The sequence below is a fragment of the Magallana gigas genome, chromosome 1 (assembly GCF_963853765.1).
Source record: "Magallana gigas chromosome 1, xbMagGiga1.1, whole genome shotgun sequence".
Lineage (NCBI taxonomy): Eukaryota > Metazoa > Mollusca > Bivalvia > Ostreida > Ostreidae > Magallana > Magallana gigas.
The window spans coordinates 5611271-5624211 of NC_088853.1; the positions used below are offsets into that span (position 1 = coordinate 5611271).

The 12941-nt window shown below is 33.2% G+C and overlaps 1 protein-coding gene across 2 annotated transcripts; it reads right to left on the minus strand.

Moving 5' to 3' along the window:
* Positions 1-1878: 1878 nt before the first annotated feature.
* On the minus strand, positions 1879-12843 carry LOC136274509 (uncharacterized). 2 transcript variants are annotated; one of them, XM_066081508.1, is made up of 6 exons: positions 11488-12843; positions 9833-10183; positions 9151-9315; positions 3205-4927; positions 2643-2715; positions 1879-2355 (listed from the first exon to the last, which is right to left on the minus strand). In XM_066081508.1, the coding sequence occupies exons 3-5, from the start codon at positions 9247-9249 to the stop codon at positions 2675-2677; spliced, it is 1863 nt and encodes a 620-aa protein (XP_065937580.1). In that variant the 5' UTR covers positions 9250-9315; positions 9833-10183; positions 11488-12843; the 3' UTR covers positions 1879-2355; positions 2643-2674. The 2 variants fall into 2 exon arrangements, with proteins under 2 accessions (XP_065937580.1, XP_065937578.1); XM_066081506.1 differs by having other exon boundaries at positions 1880-2355; positions 2643-2725.
* Positions 12844-12941: the final 98 nt, after the last annotated feature.

Below are 12941 nucleotides of genomic sequence, written 5' to 3' on the forward strand. Positions count from 1 at the left end.
TCCCGATTGATTTTACAGCAATGTGTAGAAAGTCACTTGTCTGTACTTCATACGATATGACGTCACAGTTAACTTTGATGTCACGGTCTGCAATCCTGTCGATAGTTCTCAGGGAAGGTATCTTAACGTTAAAAGTGAATTATATCAAACCAGTATAAAACCGTTTGTTTCCTGTACATAGATGCTGCCGTTAAATGCTAGACGTACAGAATTCATTCATATTAAAACCAGTATCAAATAATCGGCAGTTTCAAAGCTTCGTTTTAAGTAAAAGACTATTTATAAACTAGTGGTTTGGAGACTATCCCTGCTACGTGTAAACAAATGCATGAAGAAATTTTAATGCATGTAAAAACTAGCTTGGCGCAGGTGAAAGATCAACACAGTTTTAGAATATTTTACATAAAATTGGTAGAGAATATAAGTACCAATGTTAATTGTGCTTGGAAAACCTACTGTTAACCCTTTTTTTGTTAATCGCTTTTAAATAGTAACATGTGCACTATTTTAATATTTTTGTGGAATGTTTCAACAATATCTTTCATTAAAATATTTATGATTCAATGTCATTAATCACCTGCGCCGATGCGATTTAAATAGATCATTTGCAACAATAGAATTCGCCAGTCCCGTGATTACAAGGTACATATGACGTCACAAAAATGCATCAAACATAATATTTAACATCGTGGTCAATAAATGTAACATAGATCTTAAGGAAGGAGTCTTTTCTGGTTTTAGACGCGTCAAACGTAAATTTGATTAATTATTCATTAAAGCAAGATGAAAGGAAATGAAAATAGTATAATTTTCTTTCTTTTTTACTATCATAGAACTTGGCATAGAAAAAGTAATCAATGTTTAGAATCTAACAAGGACTATATTTTTGGCGTAATATTGGCGTAGGAAAATATCACATGTTTCGCAATTCAGAATTGCTGCAGATTAATGAGTCTGTTTTAGCGTTTTAAAAACAGTAACATTAATGTTGGATTTTTTTTTTTACTAACGTGAACTAATGATATGATACTTAGGTTTCAGAATATGTTTTTAAAATATTATTTGCATATCAAATTACATATTTATAAGTTTTTTAAAACGCATATTCTATACATGATTTTTGCGAAAAAATCACTAAAATGTGTTTTTCTCCTTTATTAAATGGTCAATATAGTAGTTTTTCTATCAATTTATATCTTTATATAAAGTCTTCATAATACATAAAAATCAGAAATATTTTATTATTGGAAGCATAAAAAAATAATCGAAATTTCTTCAAAATTTAAGAGAATTAGAGGAAATGCGGGCTAAGCAATATCAATTTTAGTATAAATATTTATTCCAATTTAGTAGTAAAAGCTGATAGACATTCTGATACTCTATCATTTCATTGAAGAATAGAATCTTCCAATCTTAAACAAATGTCTACAGAACCACTAACAGCTACATTTATTTTTATCATCTGACCTTTATGCGAAAACAAAAAGGTCAAATTTGATTAAACTGACAGAATCACTTGGTGATATGATTTGTTTGACTGTGTCAAAATTTCATGAATTTCTTATTATAAGAAATATGTTTGATAATGAGAAGACTCCTTCCTTAAGATATACTCAAGGTCAAAGTAGTTTTGCGATGATTTAAATAATATCGTTTTCGAGCCGTGTTTTAGCATCGGGACGCCTTAACACCACTGCGCCCAACCAAAGAATCCCTCTCCTTCAAATTTCACGGTCTATAACTCTTACGTATAAGAGGTTTTATATTACATGGGGAATGTTGGAATAAATCACTTACATGCTATCTACCTATTCAATTGTTGAATACAGCTGAATATATCAAAAATAATAGCGAGATTGAATTGAGTCAAAGATTTTAATATCAAATACTTTGCCCGTAATCATAATTGATATAAAAAAAGTTTTGGGATTTAATATAACAATTTTCATAGACACTATCATTTTATCACTTTACAACTTAGTACATGTTGGTTCTAAAAACAATCTTTCAATCAAACACCTAGAGAAAATATTTATTCTTGAATGTAAAATGAAAGTGAAACAAGTAAAAAAAAATAAAGTTGGCTCTGAACTAAAAATAATTATTGGATGGGATGTGATATAAACAAGCATATGGAGTTCATACACTGTATGCCTTATCACACCATTTAGCTTAGAATGGGTTTCAGATTAATACTGATATAGCAAAAATTGTATGGTGAATCTACAGCTTGCTCTTGTGAAGAAGCAATTCCTAATTATGTACAATCACCTAAAATATTGTCAATACTGAAATTCAACTGTTTATCATCACTTGTAGTCCCTCTTATCTACTGTGAGGACAGTCATCAGCGATCTACAAATAAAGAAAAAGATGATAAACGACTGTATTGTAAATAACAATAAGTATCGTACAATAATATTAGCCAATTAACAATATATTTAAGCATTGATATTAATAATGCACTATTTAATGATCTCTGAAATGTTAGAATTGCCGTTATTCTACTTCCATTTTTCCAGCGACACACATCCATGTTTTGTGACCACAGAAGATGATAACAGCAGTATGTACTACGTGCAGTGTGAATTAACATGTGTGGTTTTAAGAGCAGACTAGATTTGTACAGAAACATTTACAACCTGTCAATATCCCAGCTATCTCCATTATACGGCTAGTGTTGAGCTGGACATGGCGTCTTCATCAGGACGGGGTCTGTGTTCATCTACAACAAGTCATTAATTACCTGTTAATTAATACATACAGTATATGTAATGATAGAGCTACGTCTACAAATTAAAACTTTCATCTGATTACCATGACACTTTCTTTAATATTTATCTAATTAATTAAATTAAGTCAATTAACATGTAACAATATAACTTATTACAAATACATGCATCACTCTATATATTTTATAATTAAATACAGCAAATTGCTATTTCTATTCACTAAATACAATGACATGTAACTGTACATTTAATTAATAAAATGATGTATATAATTTCTCTTTATTTAAGATGAACAATGAATCCCAATGACTGGTAAATACAGCTAACCCTGTAACAATGAGCTGTTTATATTGACAAACAATCACACAGATAAACATGTCTTACATGTATCTTATTGACTGATAATTAACACGGACTGTGTGTCTTAGTTATCTATATCTAATTAATGTGAATTTTAATGACTCAGACTTACCTGTCAGAGCGTCCTGTCTGGTGATATACCTGTAGACACACACCTTGTTGTTGTATGATCCGACCCAGAGACGGTGAGTGTTGACATCATAACTCAGGCTCCATGGTCCACCCATCTCTTGTGATTTTGTCAGTAGATGTGACAGGAACTGACCGTCCTTGTCCAACATCTGTACTGTTTTGGTTGTACCATCACACACCAGGATGTGTGACAGCGCGTCAGTACAGATTCCCCATGGCCGTAGTTCTGATCCTGATGGATGTCCTGTGTAGGAGAAACGATGTCTTCCTCCACGCTCTGTCACCACTACAGTATAAATGTCAGACACCACGACATCCCCATTGGTGTTCTCTGTTATATAGAGAGGTACACTATACAGTCCCTGTCCTGTGTTGTTGTACTGTATGGTCTGCGTGAGTTGTCCACTCTGGTTGTTCCGGGTTACCTTGCCTGTCTTTGTATCATTGTTACACATCACGACCAGTAGATCCCCAGTGGACGGGGACCAGTACACACACCGTGGTTCCCATGTAGAATCTGTTCTCTCTATAAATGTGGTGGTTGTTTTCATATCCTTTGACAGTTTGTTGATGTTATAATTCCTATCTATATAAATCAGTTCACTCTCACTGTTCACTGTGTGTAATCCATAACCACTACATGAATCCTTCACACGATGTAGAGGGACACGTGTTGCGTCTGTCAAGATGAGATTGTTTCTATCACTGACCCAGACCCGGTCTGATGTCACACATGAAATGTGATAACAACGACCAGCACCTCTCACTAAGAGAGATTGATGGAGCTCAGCACCAGACGTCAGTTTCAGCAGACACTGGTTTCCTACGCGTCGGTTTCCTCTCTCTGTGATTTGGATTGCACTCAGTGACTCCATCACATCCTTCTTGTTGAGTGACTCAGTCATGGAGAGCTGGCTGGTGTGGAGTGTTAGATGTATCTGGGGGAGGGCTGTCTTTGTGAATGAGAGGAATTGTAGCGCACTGAATGTGAATGCTGGCTGTACATATCTGTGTTCATATCTCCTTAGTTTGACAATATGTCTGATCATTTCTATCTTTTGTTTTTTACATCTGTGTTTGAAATCAAAGTCACATAACACATTGTTCAATAGATCATATACCACATAGTCAATGAGATCCTTCAGTCTCTGGGCCTTTGGTAACATCTCTGATTGAAAAAGGGAGAATTCTGTGTGACAGGTTTTGACATCAGCTTTGATTTCTGTCAGGAGAACAGGTCTGTAAAAGAGAGCTTCACTTCTGATGGTGTAAATGGTTCCTTTGTGTAGTTGTCGCTTTGATTTATAAGCTTTTTGCAGATCCTGAATTTTGTGCCCTTTTTTTCCAAAGAGAAAACTTCTGACAGGGGGTTTGTGTGATTTATGTCCAAACCAAAAATCACACACAGGAACTTGGCAAGGTTTACAGTACTTTGTATAAACATGGCTAGGATGTCTCACACAGATCTCTTGTGTGGGGATGTAGTTGATTTTATCACGGTGTGACACAACATCATGGTCTATTGTTTTGAGATCTTTTACATGGATCTCTTTACACTGGGGACACAGATCACATGGACACGATACACAATAGTACTCTGTGTCCCCCCGACACTGAGAACATTGATGTACTCTATATGGGGAGCTTGCTGTGATGTACTGGGAGCTTGCTGTGTCCATGATGTGGGGGGTCTGGGTCACAACCTGTTGAATGAAAATAAAGAGTTTTAGAATTATCATTGTTTTATAGTTTCAATGTCAAATTATATAAGAAATAGTTTAGTTTCAAGCAAATGTTTTATTAAAAAAATACTATATTTTCCCTACTTAGATAATTGACGGTCCATCATTCTGGTTCTGATTATAGAGACACTCAACCAGTAGAAAAATACAACACAAGATTGCTGAGTGAGAAAGAGGTGCTCTCTCTCTCTCTTTCTCTCTTGCCATCGTTTTATCTCTATATATCTTTCTCTCTGTTTCTCTCTCATGGATGTGTACATAATTGAGAAAGTGTACTATATGATTATCTAGCAGAGAAAGTCAGAGAGAAAAAAATAAAATAAGATTTAGAGTACACGTCTCAATTCAGTTGAATTCAATTACCTAGTATTTACTGTCTCAATTTACGTAACATGTATTCCTGCTCTTTTTATTTCTTTCTCTCAATCTCAGTTTTTCATAATTTTAATACTAAACATGCACTCTTGCTCTCTCTCTCTCTCTCTCTCTCTCTCTCTCTCATGTACAATTGCTCTATAGATCTTATTCTTCCTTTCTCTAAGACTTTTTTCAAACAAATGCTTTTTCTCTATCTCCTCGGATTTCTCTTCTGAACATGTATTTTTGCTCCCCCTTTTTCTCTATTTCTGTCTTTCAGACAAACTCCATCAAACATGTACATGTACTAAATATATCTTACTTTAAAACATGTAATCTCTCTCTCTCTCTCTCTCTCCCTCTCTCTCTCTCTCTCTCTGACCTATTCTTATAAACATGTGCATTATGCAATTGTAATCTATTTCTCTCTCTCTATCTCTCTTTTTTCTCTCTCTGATATACGAGGGTTGTTCGGAAATTATTGAGACAACTCGAATATTTTCTTTCCTAATTGACGAATTTTGGTAAAAATTGGCATAGACACTGAAGTCACGCCAACAAATAATAAAACAAAGTTATATTAAATGAATATCTAATATTTTGTTTACGACGATAGATAAACAAGTCGGTGATCGGGGTACCCGGCGCAGCCATGAATTTGGAGATTTAATAACTTAAACATCTACTTTATCAGTGTCCGTAGAATTACAGTTAATGATAAAAGAAATCAAATTAAATATGTTCATTTTGCTATTCTTTGCGACTTACTGTTGATTAAGTTTCACTGATGTTTGAGTTGAAATACGGATATGGTACACATATATTTACCAAACAATAAAAATCTGACAACGACTTTACATTGAATTTTGACGTCAAGGCGGCGCATTAAAAACCGTCAAACTGGTGGAAATCTCGGAAGAAGACCGTTTAAGGCCAAGCAATTGCTTAAAAAAACTATACGACGACAAGACAAGGTATAGAGCTTCAGTTCATCATATTTCTTTCACTGATTGTTTAACTAGAATTATACCAAAGGGATTAATTATCAAGTACTTTTGACACACTAACTGTTGTCAACAGTCCTAACATATATAAAAAATAACTGCAGGAGACATTCGCAGTAATTAGACTTTCGGGAAAAATAACTCGATTTTCACCCTGAAAATAACAAGAATGACAGAAAATGTAAATGATGACATCTTGAAATGAAAACAAAAGATGATAAAGAAAGAATAGTTCTTATTTCCGTTGGTTTGTAAGGTGTTTAAAACAACAGGAGCAATAAGAAGCGTTAAAATGACGTTGCAAAAAGTTTGCGGTTGCGCCGGGTCATTGGACGAAGGTAGGTTGGTCAGCTTACCAGGAATGATCTATTCATGCCATGAACAAGAAACTCTTCACATTGATAGTCTCTATCCTGATTTACGTTTTGGTGAAATTTCAATCGTTTATCTTTTTTACTAAAAGAATAAGAGGAAATGTCTCAATAATTTCCGAACAACCCTCGTACTCTTTGTTAAACATATACATCTTTCTATTTCTCTTAGCCATGTAATTTCTTTCTTTCTTTCTCTCTCTCTCTCTCTCTCATTATTACTCCTTCATTCAATATCTATAATTTTACAGCTAAACAAGTACTTCCAAGCCTCTGTCCCACATAGTTTCAGAACTGATAAACATGTAAACACTTTTTATCTGTTATGTAAACATGTGCATCTTACTTATTCTCTGAGACATGTAATCTCTCTCTCTCTCTCTCTCTCTTTCTCTCTCTCATTATTACTCCTTCATTCACTATCTCATAATTTTACTGTTAAGTTTGTACTTCTTATCTCTCATTCTTTCTCAAAGCCCCTGTCTCAAAGCCCCTGTTTCTTATAATTTCCTGATAAATAGGTTTTTGCTTTCCATCTGTTCTCTCTATCCCTCAATATTTACATTCTACTGTGATTTTCCATTAAAATTTATGATCTTTGAAAGGCCTCTAAATGCAACATCTAGTCACTGCGTATGAATTTACATGTAATTTACATAAGTAGTTCTCAAACAAAGATTTCTATGTTATCGGTTAAAAAAATATATTTCATGAATGTTGTCAAAACACTATGTTTTACAATTATTCAACAAAAAAGATGACTTTATAATTAAAAGCAAAATTTCAAGAGTTATTTTTCATGGATTATATTTTCATGCTCGTCGATCTCAACTCAACAGTCTATGTGATAACCAGTTTAAACCGGTTTTATATAACAGCTGTTCTTGCTGTTACTAATTTACTCCCTCCGTGATCTGCAATTTATATTGATTTATTTAAGTAAACAATCGATTTCATCAGTAAGGGAATGTAAATATAAGCATTGAATGATTTATTTTTGACGTTGTCGTGTCAATAACTGCTGTCAGATGAGCAGACAAATTATTATAACGCGCTAACGCACGTTATTCAATTTGTCTGATTACGACATACGTAAAAAATAAATCATCCAATGCTATACACTTTTACTGCTAAATCCCCCCCTCTCTCTCTCTCTCTCTCTCTCTCTCTCTCTCTCTCTCTCTCTCTCTCTCTCTCCTTACTCTTATATATGTAAAGATGTGCATCCTCCTTATTCCCTCAGCCATATAATCTCTCTCTCTCTCTCTCTCTCTCTCTCTCTCTCTCTTGACTTACTGTTGTACATGTAAACATGTGCATCTTACATATTCTCTTAGACATGCAATCTTTTTTTCTCTCTCTCTCTCTCTCTCTCTCTCTCTCTCTCTCTCTCTCTCTCTGTGGGGTTTCCTCTTATACATGTAAACAATACTGTTGAAAAAAGCGGGACATGTACACAAATATTAAGAGTTCATTAAAATTAAAATAAACTGTCATTAAATTATAGTTATAGCATTTCCCCATCATTTAAAAATATTTAAAAGATAAAATATGTTGCAAGGAAATAAATAAGAGCAAGTCAGTTGACACATTCCAAATTGTAACGCTCGTTACATTGTGTCCAGTTTTAAAGCATTATTGAAATTTAAAGAGTGTATATTGTGTTTATTTAGCAAATAATCAAGATATTTAATTGTATGTTAATGTCTATTGTTATCATGTTACACATATATTGCTTTAAGGATGTCAAATTTCCATGTTACGATGCAAGGAAATATTAAGGTCAAATGTTCATTTTTAAATTGATATTAATGTCATTTAAAGTCATACAAATGTCAAAAATAGAAACAAATTAAACAAAAAGACTGATATTTTATGATACAAAATCAATTTTTTAAAACACTGTTAAAGTTTTCACACCAACTGTGTTTTCCAATATCATGCAACATGTATTACAGTGGAAACCGATGTAACACTTGTTACATAGTGTCCTACCAAAATTATATTAAAGTTAAAAAAAATAATTGATTTTACTTATTTTATTTACTACCAGATGTTTAAATGTACTACTATAAATATACATTTGATATTTTTGACCAGCATTGTTTAACATTCTATTTAAACTATGAGTTTCTTGGTCATAGGTAACATAAGTTACTTTTTCTTTTTTCATCATCTGAGCTCAAATTAGATTTGATTTGCAATAGATTTACATGTAAGATCAACTGTTTTATTAAGTCCTCGTATTTCCTACATATATAATCACTGTTATTGCAAAAAGAAACCAATGCTGAATTAGTTTTGAATTTATTCCAATAAAGATCTATGGGAACAATTTTCATTTTTATTTCTTCTGTCATCTCAGAGATCTGAAAGAAAGAACAAGTTATATTTACAAACAAGATAATTTAGAATTTTTCGTAACTAAAAATATTACATGACATACATTTACCTTTAAATTTGAAGTAAATTCTTGTGCTGAACAATACCATATCAGGTGCTGAAAATACCCTTTCCACATCTGATGCAAGGGTGGTATGTCGCAAATCATTGAACGCCCAAAGACCCTTTTTTCATTTCTTTCACAAAGAAAATGTACATATGGCCACTCATCAACCTAAGGAAAGAAATTTCAATTTAATGAAGTTATACTAACTTGAACTTGAAAATGAATTCACGTCTTTTCATTAAATTAAACTTTTCATTATCAGATAATTATAAGCCCCCCCCAAAAAAGAGAATGCAAATCATTGTAATCATTCTCTCAGTTTCATTCTCATAATGCTGAAAATAATTGCAAAATCAAATAAATAATAGAAAAGAAACTAACACGAACAACAATGAAATCAGCAAAGACAATTAAACTAATGAGCAAGAAAAAAATTAATTTAAAAAAAAAAAATTAACTAATCAGAAAAGAATTAATAGCATAACATCCCAAAGAATATTCATGTAAACTTACTACAGCAGGCAAATAGCTGTTGCCATGTGCAACAGCAAGATAAATTCCACTTTTAAATCTTTAATAAATCCCAAAATTTACATAATTTTGATACTTTAAGTGCACTGTATAAAAGAAAAACGATGTTTTCTGCTAAATGGAGTAATAGTACATATTATCTTAGCTTAAGTACCTGTCAAGTGCAAATGTGCAATCCTTGTCCTCTTCATGCATGTTTTCTGCTGCCAGAGTTTTACTTTCTAACTTGTCTTTCTCATGCACCTTTTCTTCAGTATTAGATTCCTCCTCATCGTGAACATTTTCTGCTGGCAGAGTTTTACTTTTCTAACTTGTCCACTACATGTATCTTTTCTGCTGGCAGGGCTTTAGTATCTTCATCCATATTTTGTATGTATGGAATGTCCTTAAAACTAGGTATATCTAATGTTACAACTGGGTCTTTTGTGTTTAGCTGGAATGTGTACATTGTAAAAGGTTCCACAGGGTTCAAAACTGGAGATAGAGAACTGTCATTCTCCAATTTCTACAAATACAAGGAGATATATATATATATATATATATATATATATATATATATATATATATATATATATATATATATTAACTAACACTGCATTAATTAAGAAATGAAGATAATAATTTTTCTATTGATCGACGTATCAAAGAAAAAATTGACCGGAAAACTTCATCAATGCGCGTAGCGCATTGATGAAAAAGTTTTCCGGTCAATTTTTTCTTTGATACGTCGATCAATAGAAAATTTTTTATCTTCATTTCTTATCATTTAATAAAACATTTTCAAATAAAAAAATGTGAAGTGTTATTGATCAAAAATGTAAATAATGTAAATGAAGCGGCGCGTATGAATACAAAACAACAATATTCAAAATGGATTCGCCTTCAGCTGATGCAGAGCTACTGGGCTGAATTTAATGGATTAAACACAAATAGTGAGTTAAAATCTGAACCGGCTGAATTGAAAACGAAAGGAAAATACATGCGATAGCTTGTGATATCATTCACTGTGCAGAAAAACTCGTATTAATACTATATAGTTTTCATGTGAGATCGCTGGAATATGCAACTGGACATAACCATCCAAGGAAAAGCGATCGTGGACGAAAATAGCTGACATGTCGACAAAGAATAGTATGTTTAAGCGACTTTTGTAAACTTTGTGGTAACTAGATAGCCAGTGATGTACTTAATGGTATATATCTGCCGCTTGGAATTCACCGAAGGAGTTGATGCATTACTCATAGCCTTTCTTTACGACGCTTATTTTGATGACCGATCATCTACGTGTGTATTTAAAAATTATCGTTACCAAATTTGAACAGCAGTGTTACCGTGAAAGTTTATATGCCTATATGTTCGTTATAATATTGAAAACCTTAAAAGGAACAGACAGCCTCGCTGTAAATGTTGATTGATCTCAAGCAGACGAAAATCGTGAGAAGACGCTTAATTTTCTGTTTCGTGAATCAAACAAAGTGTTTTGTTTATTTTTTAAGGTTAAACTTTCAAGTTTTTATATTCACAAGTTTGCATTTTGTTTGCTGACAATAAAACAGACACAACTTTACATTTTGTTGACAGTGTTTATCTTGGAAATTCCCGTTCTATAAATAGTGTTAGATCAGAGCAGTTGAGAAAAGTAGATCCGGCAAAATTTTATTGATGCAGGTATCAAAGAAATTTTTCAACCAATCAGAAGCGCCGATATCTCATCAAACGAATAAATATTAAATGATATTAAAATCACACACACAATTTATTTTTAGGGTAATTATTCTTAGAAAATTGATAGCATGTAATCTATTTTACCTCTTTCTCCTGCAGAGAGTTCAAAATTGCTGAAAGTCCTGAAATTTCAAGCAAATTCTCATGATCATCATCATCAAATTTAATCATGGTATTATTAAATACTGGCCCACATCCTTGATCAACCACATCATCTGCTGAGCTGTCAAGGAAATCTGGAATTTCTATAGGTTGTAGCAAAGGAACAAAGTGGTTGGGAATCCAGTTTTCAGATGTCATATCTTCCCTGGTAGATGTCCACATTACTACAAAAGGAGTGCTAGTTCTAGTATTTTTACTAGAGGACTGATATTTCTTCCCAGTACCATTCTTGGTAATTTCCCACCTAGTTCCGGATAAATAGAGACAATTCTGTATCCCAAAACACCCGAGAGTGCAAATAGCTGCCATATGCCAATGAATTCATTCATCTTTAGTACTTGCATGGCTTCTTCCCGAAAAATTCTTCTTGTCACAGTCCTTGTGATTTTGTCTCCAGGAGTGTTATGTGCTGACATCATTGTGTATGTTGTCGCTAAATGCTCAGCTTCTTCATTAGGTAGTTGTAGATCTTGTTTTAGATAACTATTGTCAATATATTTTTCCTCATTCATGCACATTGACATCACAATTCTAGTTCGCAGCTCTTGGTGATATTCTTTACAACCGAAACAAGCAATACCGGCTGAACGAGGAAGACAGTTCCCATCTCCTGATATTCTCACAGGCATTCTATTTGACCATTCCTTTGGTTGGATGCGAACTGCAAGACTGTCTGCATGTAAACCTCTGTTTATCATGGTGATAGTTTCATCTACTTTCACTGTGTATTTTCTAAATCTACTGCTCTCCATTAGCTTTTTGCATCTTTTTTTTAAATTGTAGATAATTGCAAGCTTCCTGCAAGTCCAAATGTGCTTGGTGAAAAAAGCCAACCCTTTCATTTTCGTGTGTCACTATCCGGTCTTCATCTAAAAGTACATAAAAATAGTTACCGTTAGTTGCTTAAATTATGCATGTAGTAACATAGCTGTGTGTTTAAAAAAACCTGACAAGTCTTATGGTTTTCAAAAATTATACATTGTTGTTTACTGAAAAACATTAAGCTAAGCAAATCTTGTAAACAAACCCTGTATTATATATGACAAAATCAAAATTAGTTTCTGATTCTCAACCTGATGTTATTTAAAAGCAATGTTATTTGAATACAATATCCACTTGTGTGTTTTTCCTTTTTGACAGTTTCTTTGATAATCTCATCTTTCGACACGGACTTTTTTCTTTTCTTTTTGTTGTAGGTGTCCCCTTCTCCCAACTTCCAACATGGAGTTTATTAAGACATCCCTCGACCATTTCAGCTCCCTCAACACAACATTCACAAAAAACAGCTTAGGGCACGTTTTTCAAGGGTTAGGTCCTTGCCCAATCTAACAGCATGTACTTTTCTTGTTTCAGGAATAGGTTTAACATTCGTACGA

Excerpts from the sequence above, each read along its gene's own strand:
- LOC136274509 (XM_066081506.1), bottom strand. The coding sequence starts at position 9,249 with ATGATTTGCGACATACCACCCTTGCATCAGATGTGGAAAGGGTATTTT. Across the intron at positions 4,928-9,150 it reads AATTTACTTCAAATTTAAAG|GTTGTGACCCAGACCCCCCA; the intron begins GTAAATGTATGT and ends TTCATTCAACAG. Across the intron at positions 2,726-3,204 it reads CAGACAGGACGCTCTGACAG|ATGAACACAGACCCCGTCCT; the intron begins GTAAGTCTGAGT and ends GACTTGTTGTAG.